We start from the raw sequence: 21693 nt of genomic DNA on the forward strand, positions 1-21693 counted from the left end.
CTACATAAGTTGGGACGGAAACACAATTCAACATTTCCCCTTCTTATAATCCTGAGTTAAAGTGCCCAGGCAACTAAAAGGCTAAAATGAAAAGCACAAAGAACATTCTCCAAATAGCACTTTAGTTACAAACCAAATGATCATCTTCACATGTGCATTATACACGAAGTATTTTCATGTCTTTTCAGCCATACCTACAGAGATCTAAAGGTCATAATCATGAAAAACAGCAACTTCCTCAGGAAGAGAGCTTATAAAGTCATTAATATTCAATACTTACACATCTTTAGCTGCTCCTGCAGGGCCTAGAGAAAAAAAAAAAAGAAGATAGGTTTGTGTTGGTGTGATAGCTTTGCTATAAAAATGTTGTCTAATGCCTAACTAAAATACAGTAATATTCCTAAAGAGATAAGAAAATGGTTTTTTAAAAATTTCAAAAACAGAGAAAGAAGAGCAAAACATCATAAAATTCAATTTTTTTTTTTTTTTTTTTTTTTGAAACACAGTCTCACTTTGTCGACCAGGCTGGAGTGCAGTGATGCAATCTCAGCTCACCTCAACCTCCGCTTCCTGGCCTCAAGTGATCCTTGCACCTCCACATCCTGGGTAGCTGGGAATACAGGTGAATACCACCATGCCTGGTTAATTTTTGTATTTTTTCTTGAGATAGGTTTTCAACATGTTGCCCAGGCTACCCTCCAACTCCTGGGCTCAAGCAATCCTCCCACTTTGATCTTCCAAAGTGCTAGGATTAAAAGCATGAACCTCTGCACCTGGCCTAAAATGCCAATCTTAAATTTCAAATTTAGTTTAAGTTTCAAATCTTAGCTCTGGAATCTATTCTATCCATCTTTAACAATTCCTGTAAATTACAAGGTGCCAGTTCCGAAAAAGATTTTGTAGATCACCGAATCCAACCTCCCATTTTACAAACTTTAAAACTGGCAGACTTAGAGAAACATTTTTCTTTTCTAAGCCACACACCTTCAAAGTTGGTGTCTGCATGGTATGGTTGAGTGCACTAATGCAAGCAATGGACTACATTAATTAGGAAGCCTCAAAGACACCAGCCTAGTTCCAAAAAGAGCCCACATGCATCCCTAACTCTGCTCCCACTGGCTTTCCTTCCACTTGTGATGGTTTATATTGAGTGTCAACTTGATTGAACTGAAGCACGCAAAATATTGTTCCTGGGTGTGCCTGTGAGGGTGCTGCCAAAAGAGATTAACATTTGAGTCAGTGGACTGGAAGAGGCAGACCCACCCTTAATCTGGGTGGGCACCATCTAATCAGCTGCCATCGCAGCTAGAATAAAGCAGGAAGAAGGTGGAAACAGCAGACTTGATGAGTCTTCTGGCCTTCATCTGTCTCCTAAGCTGGATGCTTCCTGTCCTCAAACATGACTCCAGGTTCTTCAGCTTTTGGACTCTTAGACCAGTAGTTTGCCAGGGGCTCATGGACCTTCAGACATAGACTAAAGGGTACACTGTTGGCTTTCCTACTTTTGAGGTACTGGGACTGGGACTGGCTTTATCGCTCCTCAGCTTGCAGATAGTCTATTGTGGGACTTCACCTTGTGATCATGTTAGTCAATTCTCCTTAATAAACTCCCCTTCATACATTCATCTGTCCTATTAGTTCTGTCCCTCTGGAGAACCCTAAAATACCACCCATGTGAAAAAGACAGCCCATCTCTTTCGGTCCCCATCCCCACTACTTCTCACAGATTCTCTGCCCACATTTCCTCCTCCCAATATCTTTATTTGGGAGGCACAGTACTTGATTCCAGCTCTTACAAGATATATGTTATTAAGCATCCTTTAACCTCTTAAGACCTCACTTCCCTCATGTCAAGTGAGGGTAAAAGAGTATCTTTCTCAAAGGTTACTGTGAAGATTTTAAAAGACAATGTGTAAAAAGACAATGTAAACACTTCAAACAAAGCTGGTGCATATAGAAGTGACACTTGTTAATATTTTAATTTTGAAATTAAAATAACTTGTGCACAAGTCACAGAGTTCAAGACCAGCCTGGGCAACATGGTGAAACCCTGTCTCTGTTAAAAAATGCAAAAATTGGCTGGGCATGGTGGTGCACACCTGTTAATCCCAGCTACTCAGAAGGCTGAGGCAAGAAAATAGCTTGAACCCAGGAGGCGGAGGTTGCAGTGAGCTGAGATGGCACCACTGCACTCCAGCCTGGGTAACAGCATGAGATTCCAGATGAAATAAAAAATGAAAATAAAAGAAGTCAAAGTATTTTACTCCAAAATATATTTCTTTGACATATTTCGAAATGGCAAAGCAAAGTTGTCATTGTGGGGGAAAAAAAATCTATATTCTGTAGAGAATTATCTTCCCTTTCCAGGTCTTTTTCCTGATCTAGGAGAGAATTAACTTAGTGTCTGGCACCTCTATTTTTTTGTTTGTTTTTTGAGATGGAATCTTGGTATGTCGCCCAGGCTGGAATGCAATGGTTCAGTCTTGGCTCACTGCAACCTCCACCTCCCAGATTTAAGCAATTCTCCTGCCTCAGCCTCCTGAGTAGCTGGGATACAGGTGCCCACCACCACACCAGCTAATTTTTGTATTTTTTTTTTTAGTAGAAATAGGGTTTCACTATGTTGGCCAGGCTAGTCTCGAACTCCTGACCTCAGGTGATCTGCCTGCCTCAGTCTCCCAAAGTGCTGGGATTACAGGCATGAACCACTGTGTCCAAGCCTGGCACCTTTTTAAGTCTGTTAAGAAACATTTGAAGGAGCTTCATCTGCATAATAAAACCTTGGTCTCCACAACCCCTTATCTTAACTTGGACAATTCCAGGAATCGATTGAGTCCAGATTTTTAAATAAACTCTTTCAACCAATTGCTGATCAGGAAATCTTGGAATCCACCTATGACCTGGAAACAACCCCCCACCCCCCCCACCTTTGAGTTGTCCTGGACCAAACCAGTATACATTGTACATGAATTGATTGGCATCTTATGTCTCCCTACAACATATAAAACCACGCTATAGCCTGACCACCCTGGGCACATGCTCTCAAGACCTTCTGAGGCTGTGTCACAGGCATGTCCTTAACTTTGGCAAAATAAACTTCTAAATTGATTAAGACCTATCTGAGATACTTTTTGATTTACATATTTTCTTCTAGAGTCTCATGCTTGTTTGACTCTAAAACAGAAGGCTCATTTTCATGGATTTATGGTGGCACTAATCTTTTGTTTATTTTTTGCTATCAAAACACTCTACTGTTGGCAGTTTTTCCTATGTTACATTTTTTTTAAGCTTAGGATTTTTTGGTTTAATAATCTGATTCTTAAAAACATTTTTTTAAGTTTAGGATTTTTGGTTTAATAATCTCTGATTCTATGTATAATTTAAACAATAATTACAGCGTAGAAATGTTCTTCTCTGGAGAAAGGAACTAATTTTATTATAAAGTTTAGGCTTAGTCAAAGCCTTAAAAGAATTTGAGACATAGCCTCAATTATTTTTAGGATCAGCTTTTAATTTGTAGTATTTCAGGGGCAAAATTAATATCATTGTTGAATTGTTCTTACAATTTGGCAATAACTTTCCCCACAGCCTTATTTACTTACCTTGTAGCACATCTTCCTTTATCTTTACACCTTAGTGTAAAGGAAGTTAATTCTCTCCTGGATCAGGAAAAAAATGTGGAAAGGGAAGAGAATTCTCTACAGAATATAGATTTTCCCCCACAAGTGATAGCTTTGCTTGGCCATTTCAAAATATGTAAAAGAAATACATTTTGGAGTAAAATACTTTGACTTCTTTTATTTTCATTTTTTATTTCATTTGGAGTCTCGCGCTGTTACCCAGGCTGGAGTGCAGTGGTGCCATCTCAGCTCACTGCAACCTCCGCCTCCTGGGTTCAAGCTATTTTCTTGCCTCAGCCTCCTGAGTAGCTAGGATTACAGATGTGCACCACCATGCCCTACCAATTTTTGTATTTTTTAATAGAGACAGAGTTTCACCATATCGCCCAGACTGGTCTCGAACTCCTGAGCTCAGGCAATCCAATTGCTTCAGCCTCCCAAAGTGTTAGGATTACAGGCATGAGCCACCACACCCAACCCGAGATCTTTTAGAGCCTGCTATCTGTCATGTCAGTATCTTATTGCTACAAAGAGTCTGCTTTGTCAGTCTTAAGGACTGTTTTAATGTTAAATGCTGGTGGGCTGTGCCTGAATTTCAAAGGAAGGAGGGTATAATCAGGTATGTACAATCCCCACTTCCCATCATGGGCTGAACTAGTTTTTCAGGTTAACTTAGAAATGCCTTTGGCCAACAGGAGGGGTCCATTTAATTGGTTCGGGGGATTAGAATTTTCAGTTTACATCTAGAAAGAAAATAGTATCTTTTTAGCTTTTATTTTCTTTTTTATTTTTGAGGCAAAGGATAAAAATATGTTTGGGTTTTCCTGTAGTCAGGGAATGGAGAGCCAAAGGTGAGCCTTTGATTCTCCAAGTTTTACACAGAGAAGAAAACAATGATTACAATGTGGACCATGAGTTCTCAACTTTGTTTTTTGAGATGGAGTCTCACTCTGTTGCCCAGGCTGGAGTGCAGTGGCACAATCTCGGCTCACCACAACCTGCACTCCCCAGTTTCAAGCGATTCTCCTGCCTCAGCTTCCTAAGTAGCTGGAATTATAGGTACCTGCCACAATGCTAGCTATTTTTTTTTATATTTTTAGTAGAGACAGGGTTTCTCCATGTTGGCCAGGCTGATATTGAACTCCTGACCTCAAGTGATCCATCTGCCTCGGCCTCCCCAAGTGCTGGCATTACAGGTGTGAGCCACCACACCCAGCTGAGTCCTCAACATTTAAAGACTAGGGGCGATCTACTATAATCCACAGGAAGAAGAGAGTGGCCAAGGCTGCCTCCGCTACATCTCAGGAATGGCAGCAGGGTGATGGGGTAAGAACAGTGTGGCATCAGAAGGCAGATGACTGGAGTCAGGTCCCTGCTCCAATATTTGTCTAACAGTCACTAAAGCACTTTGTTTCAGCGTCTAACAAACAAAGACATACTGGGCCAACAAATGCAGCTAGGAAGGCAAAGCACAGTAACATGTATGAAATGAGAAATGAGTTTATAAATGGCCACATGTTGTGCATTCAGTGCTTAATCAGCATCAGGAACCCTCCATCCACTTCACCTTGATTGCACCAAGCTATGGGCACCATCAAGGGCCTCTTCCCTGCTGGGCTCATCATTTAACATCCCAGCAGGCCCAAGAGAAATGCATGGTGCCACATCATTCAAAACAAAGTCAACAGACCATTCCCTCTGTTCTAAAATGGCCCTTCTTTGGAAGGGCATCATTGACGGAATAACTGCAACGGTAGGAATGGGGCAAAGTCAGAAACACTCCATGAAGCATGTGTGTGTACATACATGTGATTGTAAAATGTGCTCCATGTTTTAGTAGGGAAGAAATTGTGCATCTTAGAAGCAAGGAAACATGGTGAGGTTTTTTTGTTTTGTTTCTCTGAGATAGAGTTTTGCTCTTGTTGCCCAGGCTGGAGTGCAACGGCACAATCTCAGTTCACTGCAACCTCTGCCTCCTGGGTTCAAGCGATTCTCCTGCCTCAGCCTCCCAAGTAGCTGGGATTACAGGCATGCACCACCACGCCTGGCTAATTTTGTATTTTTAGTAGAGATAATTTTATATTTTTAGTTTCTTCAGGTTGGTCAGGCTGGTCTCGAACTCCCAACTTCAGGTGATCTGCCCACCTCGGCCTCCCAAAGCACTGGGATTACAGGTGTGAGCCATCGCACTCAGCCACATGGTGGTTATTGATAAGCTTGTAACCAGGGTAATGAGAATATGACTCCCTAACACACAACTTCCCAAAGGAAAAAAAAAAAGGTTCCAACTTTGTCCCTGGTTCCTAGTACAGAGCTCCTAAAACCCCTGGAATTTCCTGAGTGATGAGTGACAGGAGCCTCTCTCTGTGAGACTTCTAATGAGGTGACTCTTTATATATGGCCAAGCTCAGATATAGCTTTAGGATGGGGGCTGTTTGCTAGAAAGAACAAGACTTGATTAGAAGCTTGGGACTTTCAGCTCCACCCTGCCACCTACAGAGAGACAAGAGGGGCTGGAGACTGAGTTAATAACCAGTGGCCAAGGATTTAACCAGTCATACTGGTGTCTTGGTCCTATTTGTGTTGCTGTAACAGAATACCACAGACTGGGTAATTTATAAAGAAAATAAAATTTATTTCTTAAAGTCTAGAGGCTGGGAAGTCCAAGATTGGGAGGCTCACATCTGGTGAGGGCCTTTATGCTGCTCCATCCCATGGCAGAAGGTAGAAGGGCAAGGCAGCAAGAGAGCAAGATGGGGCCAAACTTGCTTTTATAACAGCCCTTTCTCTCAATAACCAACCCATTCCTCTCATCCCCTAGTTTATTGATGATTAAACACATTAATCCATTCATGGGAGCAGAGGTCTCAAGCCCTAATCACTTCTTATTGCCCCACTTCCCAACATGACTGCATTGGGGATTAAGTTTCCAACACATGAACTTTGGGGGACACATTCAAACCACAGCACCTACAAAAACCTCAAAATAACTGGATGCATTAGTCTGTTCTCAAACTAAGAAAGACATACCCTAGACTGGGTAATTTATAAGGAAACAGTTTAATGGACTCACAATTCCACATGGCTGGGGAGGCTTCACAGTCATGGCAGAAGACAAAGGAGGAGCAAAGTCACATCTTACACGGCAGCAGGCAAGAGAGCTTGTGCAGGAGAACTCCCATTTATAAAACCATCAGATCTTGTAAGACTTATTCACTACCACAAGAACAGTATGGGGGAAACTGCACCCATGATTTAGTTATCTCTACCTGGCCCCACCCTTGACATGTGGGGATTATTATAATTCAAGGTGAGATCTGGGTGGAGACACAGTTAAACCATACCAGTGGATTCAGTGAGCTTCCAGGTTGGTGAACATATCTAAGCAGGAGGACTGTGGCATAGCCCAACTCCACTGGGGTCAGAGGCTTCTGCACTTGGGGTGCTTCCAGACTTCCCCAAGTACCTCTTCCACTGGCTATTCATTCAGACCCTTTATGATCAAACAGTAAACATGGGGAAAGTGTCCTCCTGAGTCCTATAAGCTAATTCTAGCAAATCGCTGGGCCTGAGGAGAAGATTTGTGAAGATCCCCAAATCTATAGCCAAGTTGACAGAAGTGTAGCAACCCAGAAGCCGGATATTTGCAACTAGGGTCTGAAGTGAGGGCAGTCTTGTGGGACTGACCTGTTAAAACTGTGGAGGCTGACACTAACTCCAGGTAGTGTTAGAATTGAATTGAATTGTAGGACACTTGGGTGTTGGGAGAATTATATGTCAGGAAGGGGAAAAAAAAAAAAAAAAAAAAACCTCTCAAACATTCTTTATGTTTTATATAAAAAAATTTTATGTTTCCTAGTAATGGCTAAGGTTCTGAACAGTCCTAAAGGACTTTATGAATGAATCATACCGAGATTACATCATGCTGTATTTATTTCAGCAAAGAATTATTTATACTCCAGGTAGAGAGTTTAATACATTTTCTTATTTTCTAATTTTGTCCCATTCCTGAACAACTGCAGAAAAATATTGTCTTGGTTTCCCATGGCTGCGCTAACAAATTACCACAAACTAGGTGGTTTAAACAACAGAAATCTAGGCACTCATAGATCTGGAGGCCAGAAGTACAAAATCAAGGCGTTAGCAGATCCACATTCCTTCCAGAGGCCTTAAGGAAGCATCCATTCCATGCCTCTCCTGGCTTCTGGTGCAGAGAGCATTCCTGGGCATTCTTTGGCTTGTGGCCCCTCTCTGCTCCACCTCCATTTTCACATCACTTTCTCTTCTATGTCTGTCTTTTCCTCTTATGTCTCTCATAAATACCCATCTCATTGGATTTAGAGCCTAATCAGATAATCTCGTATAATCTTCTCATCTTAAAATACTTAGCTTTATTACGTTTGCAAAGATCCTTCTCCAAATAAGACTGTATTCACTCACTGCAGAGATGAAAACATGGACATACCTTTTGGGAGGCTATCATTCAACCCACTACACCTTTTTATCTTTGTCCTTCCCTGGCTCCAAAAAAAAACCTCTTTTAAAATACATAGTAAAATATCTGGAGGGAAACTAAATTTAATATATATATCATCCATGACACAAACAGAATTTTATTCCTAGTGAATGATAATGCAATCCAGCTACAATTTACTGCATTGAGTAATTTTTTCTCTTTTTTCTTTTTTTTTTTTTTTGTTGAGATGGAGTCTTCTCTGTCGCCCAGGCTGGAGTGCAGTGTTACAATTTTGGCTCACTATAACCTCCACCTAGTGGGTTCAAACGATTCTCCTGTCTCAGCCTCCTGAGTATCAGGGACTACAGGCATATGCCACCATGCCAGACTAATTTTAGTAGAGACAGGGTTTCAGCATGTTAGCCAGGCTGGTCTCCATCTCCTGACCTTGTGATCCACCCACCTTGACCTCCCAAAGTGCTGGGATTACAGGCGTGAGCCACCATGCCTGGCCTGCATGGAGTAATTTTAAGATACAATATCTTGGTTCCTACATACAGATGGTCCTTGGAGAGCTAATCAGCCTGTCTTAGACATTAAAAACTGAGTCAAACTGTCCAGCATGTCTTCGGTATTATACAGATTCAAACATCTATTGATGTGACAGTTTCCTCCCACATGCCAAATTCCATTATAAAGAACATACTTGGATCTTTTGAAAGAAAGAAAAGGTCATATACATTTTTACATTTTAAAACAATAAGTCTATTAATGCCTTTAATGATCACTATACTATATACCATATATATACTATATATAAAGTCTATATACTATAGACTTTATAAAATATACTAGAAATATTCACAGGTAAAGGAATTGCTATGTTACATATTAACTTATATTCTTCAAACCAAGTGGTGATAATTCACACACACACACACACACACACACACACACACACACACAATAAAATTATGTATGTGAAGAATTTGTAAAAGAAAAAAATACTAAAGATTTACAAAGCACTCTTCTTTCAGCATAAATAATCAGAAACATAAATGCCTATGGCTCTTATGGGAAATAATAAAAACATGCAGGAATGTTTTACTCTTTATTTGTTTTAGAAAAGAAACAGTCCCTCTGAGAACTATATAAATATAACTGCAGAAAAATAAATAAAATTCTCTTTAATTCTGACAGCTTGCTATGGCTCTTCTGACCCATAATAGTTATAAAATTATGTCATAGTCTTGGTTTGGCCAAAAGAAATGGAACCACAGCTTACGACTTTATCCAAAGCAATGCTTATTTTTCTGAGGACAATTTAAAAAAAAACAGATTTGTAAGTGATTTCTTCAAATAATGGGGGGAAAAAATTCAGGTCAATGTGTCCTAGAAATAGGAAATTATGTCAATGAAAATGGAAGCTCTTATAGAAAGTCTCATTTTTATAGGTCATCCTTGTTGAGTAGTGCTAGAGTTTGGTTTATTTCTCCTTGTTTGTCTCCTCCAAATCTCATGGGGGTGGGTCTAATGGGAGGTGTTTGGACCATAGGGGCAGATCCTTCATGAATGGCTAGCAGCAATAAGTAAGCTCTAACTGTATTCGTTTCCATGAGAGCTGGTTGGTTGTGAGCAAGAGCCTGGCACCTCTCTCCCTTCTCTCTACTGCTTCCACTCTCCCCATGTGATCTCTGAATGCTATGGCTCCCTTTCACCTTCTGCCATGAATGACAGCAGCCTGACGCCCTCAGCAGAAGTAGATGCAGGTGCCATGTTTCTTGTACAGGCTGCAGAACCATGAACCAAATAACCTCTTTCCTTTATCAATTACCCAGTCTCAGGTATTCCTTTACAGCAACACAAAAATGAACTAAGACAAGTAGCTATACTTTCGGCAAGTAAAAACCAAAAAAAATGGCCAGGCACAGTGGCTCACACCTGTAATCCCAGCACTTTGGGAGGCCAAGACAGGTGGATCACCTGAGGTCAGGAATTTGAGGCCAGCCTGGCCAACATGGTAAAACTGCATCTCTACTAAAAATACAAAATTAGCCAGCCATGGTGCCACGCACCTGTAATCCCAGCTACTTGAGAGGCTGAGACAGGAGAACCGCTTGAACCTGGGAGGTGGAGGTTGCAGTGAGCTGAGATCACGCCACTGCACTCCATCCTGGACAACAGTGCAAGACTGTGTCTCAAAAAAAAGGAAAAAAAACAGAACAAAAAAAATAAATACAGCCATATAAGAAGTACAGGCATAAATACGTTAGTGCACTGACATTTAACTGATATAATACAACTTAAGCCATGCCTATATGGAGCTTAAGTGGCTCATGGTAAAACTGCCTTTGCTGAATTATAAATAATGAGAGAAATTTAATATATAATTGACTCTGTTTTGCTATGCTTTTAATTTCACAAGCTTTTTTTTTCTTTACTTACTCTAACATGGAAGCCAAAATAACTACAGAGGAATTTAGTTTGTACTTAAACTTTGAAGCAAGAAAAATTGACTCCCTCTACCCCCGACACCCCTGTCTTTGTTCAGAGATCAAAGCTGCATTCATACGGCAAGGTTAAAATTACGATAGGGACTTAAACTTTACTAAAAAAAAGGCATAAACAATGACCTACCATTGTTTAGTGTGCTTTCCTATAAGTTGCCTACTGCCCCAGAGTCATGTAATCAGGGGTTACAAGATTTCCAGCTTCCCCAAATACTACTATAGATAACATCACTATTGTGAAACCTAAAGACCTGATCTCTGAGATATTTTTCAGATTTCACATTTTGGTAGACCAAGGGATGCCACCTGGTTCTGAGAACCAACCCTTTCCTGGGAACTGACTTTACTGCCCAAAGATATTTTAGATGCCCATATGACTGCATCCCCAGCCGATCAATTGTTCCAATTCCTCAGTAACCCCCTCCCTACCAAGTCCCCTTAACAATCCCTCATCTCTGAATTTTCAGGGCGATAGGGTAACAAATTTCTCCCTGTTCTCCTCACTTGGCCAGCCCTGCAATTATTAAACTCTTTCTTTGCCACAAAAACTGCAGTTCTCCTTTTTTTTTTTTTTTTTTTTTTACATAATGGAGTCTCACTCTGTTGCCCAGGCTGGAGTGCAGTGGCATGATCTCAGCTCACTACAGCCTCACTTACAACCCTCCTGGGTTCAAGCAGTTCTCCCACTTCAGTCTCCCAAGTAGCCAGGATTACAGGCATGCGCCACCACACCAGGCTAATTTTTTATATTTTTAGTAGAGATGGGGTTTTGTCATGTTGGCCAGGCTGGTCTCGAATTCCTGACTTCAGGTGATCTGCCTGCCAAGGCCTTCCATAGTGCTGGGATTGTAGGTGTGAGCCACCGTGCCCGGCCCTCCTTGGTTTTGTTTAGGGCAGTGGGCAAGAAGAACCTACCAGGCTGTGACAATGGCAGAAATGAATCACTCACTTTGGATGCCTTTATGAACCATTCACATGGTTGTACTACCAATTCTGGGGAAACAGAGCAAGCGAATGATGCACAGACCTTCTTAGTCTGTCTCACCAGGGATTACTACCTGAGCAGAGGGGTCTCCACACCTCTCTTTATTCATCATCACTTCAAACATGGTACATTCAAGAGTATGTTGATCACTTGCCCCTTTCTACCTTACTTTTAGAGTAGCAACTCCTTCCAGTTACCCAGGCTCTAACAGTTTAATTTTTACTTCTCCCTCTTCCTTCATCCCACATCTGCAGCCTCTCCTTAGCCCAACTGTCTTCTAGGTATCTCTGACCTCAACGCTTCTCTACCACTCAGGGCCCAAAGCTGTGATCCAGGCCCTCAGCACTTCCCCGAGCGCAGACAGCAGCTTTGAATTATGCCACTTCTATATGTACACGTCTTTAGTAGCTCACTCCTTCCTTCTATACCAGCTGTGTCTTTCCCTGTATTAACAACAAATAGTATATTGGGTACTTACAACATACAAGGCACTGTTCTAAACACTTTACACACATTAACTCACTGAATTTACAGTAGGGTCTCTTATTACTCCCCCATTTTATGGTCAAGGAACCTAAGGAACAGACAGCTTCAGCAGTTGCCCAAGGTCATACAAATGATGAATGGCAAATGTAGGATTTGTACTTGGGCCTTTTGCCTGCAGAGCCCACTCTCAACTCTGAGGCCTCAGTGCCTCTCTGTCCTCCTCATCCTGTATCCTAACCATTCTTTCTTCCCATTACCCTGCAACCAATGTGAACAACTAAATCCAATCAGGCTAGACTTCTTACTACCCTGAAATGCACCAAGCCCATTTCCGTATATAGGACTTCCTACAGCACTAAAAATGAACTGCCTTCCATCTTCTGCTATCCAACTCTTACCTATTTTTCAAAGCCAAATAAAGTTCTACTTCCTTCATGCTATTCTTCTAAGCCAAACAAAGTTCCACTTCCTCCACACTATTCTTTAAGGCCAAATAAAGTTCCACTTCCTCCACGAAGGTTTCCCTGACTTCCTGAGGTTTTATTTTCTTCCCTCGATTACTACATCAGTACAGTGTGCCCACACCAACTTAGGACTTCATTTTATATCTTTTTTGTTTCCCAAATATACTCATTCATTCAACAAATATATTTCGAGAGCCAAAAAACCCATTAAAATTGTGAAAGCTGGTCTAGATGCTGAGGATACAGCTGTAAACAAAATGTACAGGCTTTCATGAGGCCTCTACTGGGGGAGGGGAAAGAAAAAGGCAAGAAATAAGCATACTATCAGCTCTCCAGCAAAAACGTTGTTTCAAACAGAGAGAAAACAAGAGTGAGTTCAGCATGTTTAAAGAACAGAAAGAAGGATGGTACATAGTTGTGGGGAAAGGGGAAAGAGAAGGATGGTACATAGTTGGGGTCTAGACTCTATGCAGAAAAAATGTACTGAATCTTCAATATAGTTGTAGGTTAGGAAAAATCAAATTCCCACCTTGAGAGAGTGATCATATCAAAATATGAAAGTGGAGAGCTTCTGGGTACTCAAAATGCCTCTCACAAGATAAAAATGTTGGATGATATCAACAAAATTTTATATTATTTTTAAATTATTTCCCCCACAAATCTTGGACTAATGCTAAGCACAGCTATATCATTTCAATACCTACTAGACCATTTACAGATGTAAATTAAGGCTGGACCAATATAGCTACCTCAAAAGAATGCAATTATCTAGCTAATTGAGGACAAGGACATAATTAATCTAAATAATTGGACCCAAAAGAATTCTATTAACTTCTTGGATACACTGATAAAATAGGGTAAATAAGTACCAAGCTCCTCCTCCTCAGACTATTGTTACATAAACAGCAGAAAACACGATTATGGAAACATTCTGACAATAAATTGCCTGTGAAGTTAAGATCAGTTGCCAATTACATATCTCTGGCAGAAAACATTCAACTAACCAGTTTAACCCAATATCATGAGCCAAATACTTCTGCGATAGCTGCTGCTGCAAATAATTTCTACAGCCTTAGCCTGCAATAAAATAGGCTACTGTAGATAGGGGGAACTATCTAAAACTCTGAAGGGATTTTTCTGGTTTACATAAACAGGAATTTCTGATTTATATTACAGAGACTTGCTTCATAGTCTGTATGCATGTGACTGTATAAAAGGAATGACTGACCTGCTATACATCATTAACTCAGAATGCAAGGTTGCTCATTTCTCTGCCTAGTCAGGAGATACGCTGGGGGGAAAAAAACAAGGAAGTAAAGAATCTGATTGCAGAGAAAGAGAAAGAGTGAGAGTGAGCAAGAGTGCAAAAGCTCCCTGCCTTCTAATAAATGTGACACTTTAAAATGAGCTATTCTATCCAGATGTTTCTCTATAATTTGGGGTCTAGACTCTACGCAGAAAAAATGTACTGAATCTTCAATATAGTTGTAGGTTAGGAAAAATCAAATTCCCACCTTGAGAGAGTGATCATATCAAAATATGAAAGTGGAGAGCTTCTGGGTACTCAAAATGCCTCTCACAAGCCCATCTAGGCTGGTAGCTCGACTCCTCCAGGAGGACTTCTCTGATTCAACTGCGTCATTCAACACCTCCTGGAAAACTGGATGTCCAGGTCATATTCTATTATACACTGCTTTGCAATGATTCTTAGTTGCTTAATCTTCCTCCCTAGACTATCAATTTCTCAAGAGAAACAGTTTGACTTCATTCTACAAACATCCATTGCTGACTGCCCCCACCCTTGCCCTAGAAGTTCCCAGCAGAGGGAGGGCCCACATAGGGGTGGAAGATACGTATGCATACAGTTATTAATAGGAACATACTCCAGGAGCAAGTCTTCCCAGAATTATCAAGGGATTGATCCATCTCACTATTCCTCCTTATGGCCACTCGACCATTTTACTCCATACCAGTTTCTCCACACATCAGGCATACGGAATCCACTTAACTCAAGTACTTAACTGCAATACACTTAACTGCATATCAGTCTGTCCTGTTAACTGAGGCCACCAGACAAAAAAAGTCCACCAGACAAAAGCCAAGAGAGCCAGCTGTCCTGACAGCTCAGGGAAAGGGGAAACAATTATCTGGTTTACCTGAATAACTCAAGAAGTAAAACAGGGCTTACAATGGAGAGTTAAGATTTAGGGGCATTGTAGTAATACGTTAATGCACAAAAGAAGATTTGCCATGTTCTTATAAAAAATACTAAAGGAAAACTACTTTGCCTTCAAAATGGTGATAATAATACTATTATTATATAGTAATAATTATAGTTTACAGAGTGCTTTCACGTTATTTTTGAGTTTTACGTAGCCTTATGAAACAAGATAGACCCAATTATTCCCATGATATAAACAAAGAAACCAAAGTTCAGAAAATTAACATGAAACGCACACAATAATGCAATCAGCACAGCACCAAACCCAAGCTTAAGGTCACTGTCCAGACACCTAAGTTCAACACTCTTTCCCCAATCTCTTTGTACATTTTTTTTCTGAAAAGTTTAAGTATGGCTATTGAATTGTATGACTCCTAGGACATATTGGAAGTTGTACACTGTAAGTAGTTAGAAGAAAGGGACAATGTCTCTTTAACGCATTTGGTATTGCTTGAGTTCCGTCCTCCAAGTGGGTAGCTTGGTCAACAGTGTAGTTGACGCTGATGTCCAAGCTCACAGCTGAAAGAGATTTTCAGTACCTTTGCATTGTGATTTATTTTTCTTAACCTTACATCTCTCACTCTGATGCATTTCCTCTCTGAAACTAAATTCTTACCACCAACTGACAGAACATTTCAAAACAACAATGACCAAATCTCCAAGTCAGCCAGCTAGATGCACAGGCAGGGAAATGTTTGGGAATGGCTTCTCCAAGACAAGCGCAGATCCATCAAAGAGGTGATGCAATAACTCCCTGCTCATCATGTTGTTTCCTGCGTGATTTGAGTCTGCACTCACTACCTTGCTCTCCTCTGAACAAAAAGTAATTTTTGGCAAAGAGCAAGCTGGAGGAGGGAATACCATGCTCTCACATGCACTGTCCTTCACAAACAAAAGAGAGGCTGCTCCTCAAACTACCCTGAGTATTTTTTTTTTCAGTATGACTTCCCTTTAGGTGATAAGGGATGTGCTCCTAGGGAAATAAAAAAAGCCAATCAAATATTAATAAAGAGAATATTTCCCCAAGAAATCATATTTTCCCCCCAAATTTGATTTTTACATTTTTTGTTGTTGTTGTTGTTGTTGTTGTTGTTGCTGTTTTGAGACAGAGTTTCGCTCTTGTTATCCAGGCTGGAGTGCAATGGCGTGATCTCGGCTCACTGCAACCTCCACCTCCTGGGTTCAGGCAATTCTCCTGTCTCAGCCTCCTGAGTAGCTGGGATTACAGGCACACGCCACCATGCCCAGCTAATTTCTTGTATTTTTAGTAGAGACGGGGTTTCACCATGTTGACCAGGATGGTCTCGATCTCTTGACCTCGTGATCCACCCGCCTCGGCCTCCCAAAGTGCTGGGATTACAGGCTTGAGCCACCGCGCCCGGCCGATTTTTTACATTTTAGAGCTAGCTCATCATACCTTACCATCATTCTATTTCCTTTCTTTTTTCTTTTTCTTTCTTTTTTTTTTTTTTTTTTTTTGAGAGAAATCAGAGTTTCACTATTGTTGCCCAGGCTGGAGTGCAATGGTGCAATTTCAGCTCACTGCAACCCTCGCCTCCCAGGTTCAAGCAATTCTCATGCCTCAGCCTCCCATGTAGCTAGGATTACAGGCAGGCACCACCACACCCAACTAATTTTGTATTTTTAGTAGAGACTGGGTTTCACCATTTTGGTCAGGCTGATCTCGAACTCCTGACCTCAGGTGATCCATCCACCTTGGCCTCCCAAAGTGCTGAGATTACAGGTGTGAGCCACTGCGTCCAGTCCATCATTCTGATTTTCATTTAGCAACGGTAACCTCCCTCATCCCTAAAACTGACAAGAAATACATTAATAAATCAAAATGGGAGCCAGGGGCGGTGGCATAGCATAAGGTGCTAAGCTAACCTTCCCCACTGTTACATGAATCTAAAAAACTCGCTTTCCTGTGGCTCTCTGTATATCACCAGGACAGGATTTAACTCAAGATGGTAAAGGTCAACTGTAAGTCATAAATTTTTCAACGCATAGCTACCTGGGTTCATTCATATCTCTAGGACTAGAATTGCACATATGTTAGCCCCTTCTCTTGAAGCGGAATATTCCCGATGTGTGGCAATGACAGCCAAGGAGGAAAAACAAACTTGGCCAAGTAACTGAGTAGATTCCCACATCCGATTCCATTATGTGAACGTTAAAATAAACTGTAACATAAATAAATCTTGAGTCTTAAACTACGTTTTTTTGGTTTTTTTTTTTTTTTTTTGACCGGCGTCTGAGTTAAAGGATGTGACAGGCCCAAGGTTACAAAATCATTGCCAGGGCCTCCACAGCCACCTAGGAAATACTGCAGCCTCCGACTGCTGTTTCATTTGCTGGTTAGGCTAGGATGTGGCATCTGATTGATCTCAACTGGAGGATATAGAAACTCTTTATCCAAAAGGACACTGAAATAGGTCAGCAGATATTACAGATATTACTCAAAACAGATCCAGGCTACCTTAAATCAAGAGACATATGCAGGGTTAAATAGAAGGGTGAGTTTTGGAAAAAATCACTTGACACAAAGCCTGGCTGGCCCGGGAAAGCTAGAAAGCCTGGCCTGCCAATCAACAAAATGAAGTAGTATAAAAAGAAGTTTCGATCTGTCTGTGTATGTGTGTGTGTTTAAATGAAAAGTATCTTAACAGACTGTTAATAACAAAGCTCTGTCTCACATATTTAAAACATCCTTACTGCTGCAGCTTCTCAAAGAAATCCTGAGAGCATCCCAGCCGGTCTTAGGCATCGAGACTGACACGGACGCGTTTTTGCAGCTATGCTTCTAGTTCTCCCCAGCCCCACGCCCACCTTTCCCCACTTCCTGCCCCCCCACCACTGTCCTAAAAGTCCTGTCTTGCGCTGCACTTTTCGAGGTGCAGCACCTGGGTACCGAGGAGCTGGGGAAGAGCCCTGGAGGAGCAAGTGTGGGAGGCGGGGGAGCGGCCTGGGGCCACGTCCCGGAATCCTCTCCCCTAGGAGGGTGCCGAGCCCCGCCGGCTGCAGGGGAGCCCCGGCGGCAGCAGGGGAACCCGCGACAGTCCTCCCCGCGCTCCCTCGGCAGAGGTGCCCCGCAGGCTTGCCTGCTCCAGGCGCTACCGCCCCCGCGCGGGGGACTTGCCACGCTTTAGGTCTTTCCAGAAACGGGCGGTCTGCTCCTGTCCCAAAAATGGGGATGGGGAGAGGGGCTGCGCGCCCCCCACCCCACATACCCGCACCCTTCCTTCCCGCCGCCTCTCCCGACCGCCCCCGCCGCCCGCTGCCCGCCGCGCTCACCTCGGCCCGCGCCCGCGCTGGTGGCGGTGGAGTTCCCGCAGCCCATCGCGCCGCCGGCCGGGGAAGCCGCGCTCCAGAGCTCTCAGCTGCGGGTCCCAGGGGCGGAGACCCAGACGGAGGGCGGCGCGTTCCGAGCGGGAGGCTGACTGGGCTGCTCCGGGCTGAAGACTGAGTGGAGGCCGCCCCCTGCGCCGCCGGGGGGAGCCGGCCTGGGCGCGGCTGGCTGCGGGCTGCGGGGCGGAAACCACCCCTCGCCCTCGCCCTCGCCCTCGCCCCCGCCCCGCCCCGGGACCCGCCAGACCCACCCGTCGCCCCGGCAACCGCGGCGCCGGCCAATCCCTACCTCCCTGCGCGCTTCGCGGTAGGTCATTGGCCGTCGTTACGAGGGGCGGGAGTTTAAACTGGGCTCGGGGCGAGGGCGTGGCCGGCGCGGGTGGTGGGGGGTGCCCATCCGCCCACCCTCCGCATCCTCCTCGCCTTTGCTTTGCTTTTCTTTCCTCACTTCCCCTCCCTGCCCCAGGATGTGGGGAGGAGAGGAAGTAGCAGGGGGCTCCTGTTTTCCTCACAGTGGACGCCCGATAAATGCTATTGACTGAATGATGCTCAGGTCTGAAGTCAAAATCGAAATCCCCTGCTGCTTTAACAGAAGGCCAACGCAGCTGTTTCCCATCCGCACTGCCTGGCAAAGAAAGTAAGTTCTTCCCCAGACTGGTATATTAACCTATTCCTTTTTAAAACAAATGTCTGCCACGATTTCTGTAACTTGGAATCAGGACCTCCTCTCTGATAAATGAGTGAATTGTGGATGGACACGGTGCTGTCCGCTTCAACCTGATAGTTGGGCCAGTGTTACTGGAGTCAGACTGTCTGGGTGACAGTCTTTGTTCTGCCCCTTGATAACTGTGTGAACCTCAGGAAAGTAACTGAACCCATCGGTACATCCATTGTTTCACCTGTAAAATGGCAATAACTCGGGTACGTATAAAGTACCTAACAAAGTTCCCTATCCTCAGTAAATATCAGCTGTTATCATTATTATTATTATTAACTCTACTAGAAGTGACTACAAATTCCTTAAAGGGAAAGACTCTCTGATTTTTCATAGCATCCTCCTGGCTTGTAATACAGACTCAACAAATGTTTTGTGAGGTGAATGCAAGCCAGGAATTAAAGATCCATTTTAAATTCATTTAATATTTGTAGGGAGCCTAGCCTGTGCCAAGTCCTTTGTTAAGTTCCAGTGATACAGACATGTGGGAGCCAGTCTAACCACGCAGATGGATTATAATAAATTAATTACAATATAGCCAGGATGTTAACAGAGGAAACAGGTGCTATAGAGTCCCAGAGGATGCTGGGATGCTGGTTAAAAGACTTTCCTGAAAACATACTGTTGTGTTTAGATAAAAATTTGAACCAGAATCAAGGACTTGGCAGTTTTGAACATGATCTTTGAGGCGATGGTTGGTTCTGTCATTCAGGATGCAAAATACACAGCATTCTCCATTTGCAAATTAGCTATGCTAGCCATGTGCTGAGAGGATAATTAATTTGTGGATAAAGCCATTTTTGAATTGACTTCTAGAAGTACTGCTTCTCTACCTTGGCCTGTGCTGTCTTGGTTCAGTGTCCATCCTAATACAAATCTGGAATTGGGGGAAAAGTGGACTATCAAGTAGCCAAAAGATACACTCCTGCTTATTTTTGTGCTGACACTAGACACCAGCCCTAGGACACTTGTAAGAGGCAGAAAACGGACCTTGACACCTAGAAACTGGCCTAGAAGTTGTGACACTCACAGCTGGGACTTTGCATTCTCCTGTTAATTGCAGTTGTACAGAACACTAGTATCGCACAAGGCCACTCTATAAATTATGAAATGAAACAAAAAACAAGGCCACTCTATAATCTTGTCTAAGTGCTGACAAAACAAGGTCATTGTGCAAACCCCAAGACACCAAAATCTCCCCATCCTGCCTGATATGAATGACTGCTTCTGCTTTACCAGTTATGGTTTTAGCCCTTTTCTAGTCTTCCTGCCTTAGAGATGAGGTTCATTAAGAATCTCCAATCATAGAATTGTCCCTGCTTCCTGACAATATCCAATGTAGAAAAAAAAAGTCCTGCTCCCTTAAATCCCAACCAAAATCACCTATTATGAACCTAAATCCTGTAAGTTCTTTTCTAACACTCACTTAGTGAGGTACCTCATGGTTCCTCATGGTGTGCATTCTGCCTTATAATGTTATAGATTATGTTATTTATCAATTGTTTCAACAAGCTCTATTGAATATCACCTTCAGAGCTCCAGCCATGCGAAATTACCTGTTGGGTACAATGTACATGATTTGGGTGATGGTTATACTATAAGTCCAGACTTCACCACCACCCAATATATCCGTGTAGCAAAAATGCACTTGTATCCCCAATCTATTTTTTTTTATTTTAAAGTGCCAGCCACTCTTCTAAATGTTTGAGATACAGCAATGAACAAGACAGAGAGGAAAAATCAAAATCACATCAAAACAAATACAATGAGATAATTTTAGATACTCTTAAGCACAATGGGGAAAAATAAGTGACTGAAATAGAAGACTATGGGTAGAGGAAGAGTTGCTATTGTAGATAAAAAGTTGGTGCAAAAGTAATCATGGTTTTTGTTTGCAATTACTTTTAATGGCAAAAACCATGATTACTTTTGCACTAACCTCTTAGGAGGGTTACAGAGGCCCTCTGAAGAGAGGATATTTTCGTGGAGGTCTGGTTGAGGTAAAGAAATCAGACATGAGAAGATCCAAGGAAAGAGGTTTCCAGGCAAAGAGCATGACAAGAGCAGAAGCCCTGAGGCAGGAATATGCTGGGTGTGTTTCATAAACAAAACAAAACAAAAAGGGCCAGAATTCAAAGGCCCATCAGTGGAGCAGGGATGGGGAGGGTGGAAATTTCATCGAGGGAGATCAGAACAGACACTTTGGAAAGGAGTTATTCAAACGGGCAAAGAAGGTCATTTGATGAGACAGTATGAAAAGTTCCTAGTAAAATGTCAGGCATATAGTAAGTACCCAATAAATGTTAGTACCATTCCTAATGTAGAATGAAACAAGTCTAGTGCCTCCTTTTTCCTTTTTAGGAATTTTATTTTATTTTATAGACAACAGTTAATTACATGTGGATGCTTTTAAAAACAATGAGTCAAAAGAAAATTAATACATGCCTCATTTCCTGAGTGGGCAATTTTAGCTTCTTTCTCTGTGCCAGTCAGATCACACCACTTAGCTGTTGTTTTCATTCTTCTAACCAGAACTGATCTGGTGGTATGAAGGAGAGAGAAGAGGTGTATGAATGAAATTAATCTGACAAGAAAAAGAAAGCAAGAGGTAGGAGAATATAAAGCTGAGTAAGTCTATGTTTTCACAATTTTCTTCCCATAAAGAGCTCCCCACAAAAAGTTGGGCAGCCTAGATTTTCTTTTTGCTTTTCTCTTTTTCCCTGTTGACATGCTTCAGCTTGCAATGACCCCAGAAGAACATCAACCTGCACCCCTAAGTCACTGCATGGCTCGAGGCAGAGGACCTCACCCACACCCACACTTAACCTGCAACATGAATGAGAAAGAAACATTTGTGATCTGTAAGCCACCTGAGATCTTAAAGTTGT

General features: G+C 42.3%; 1 protein-coding gene across 1 annotated transcript in view; it reads right to left on the minus strand.

Annotated features, from left to right (window-relative positions):
• The window catches only part of C7H12orf75 (chromosome 7 C12orf75 homolog), a 38593-nt gene extending 20284 nt beyond the window's left edge, over positions 1–18309 (minus strand). Inside the window, exons 1-2 of the mRNA XM_039471923.2 lie at positions 18037–18309; positions 281–305 (exon numbers count right to left, since the gene is read on the minus strand). Coding sequence (XP_039327857.1) covers positions 281–305; positions 18037–18082 — 71 coding nt within the window. The 5' untranslated portion in view covers positions 18083–18309. The remainder of the gene's footprint in view (positions 1–280; positions 306–18036) is intronic.
• Between the last annotated feature and the right edge of the window lie 3384 nt (positions 18310–21693).

Source organism: Saimiri boliviensis, chromosome 7, assembly GCF_048565385.1.
Source record: "Saimiri boliviensis isolate mSaiBol1 chromosome 7, mSaiBol1.pri, whole genome shotgun sequence".
In the NCBI taxonomy this organism is placed as follows: domain Eukaryota; kingdom Metazoa; phylum Chordata; class Mammalia; order Primates; family Cebidae; genus Saimiri; species Saimiri boliviensis.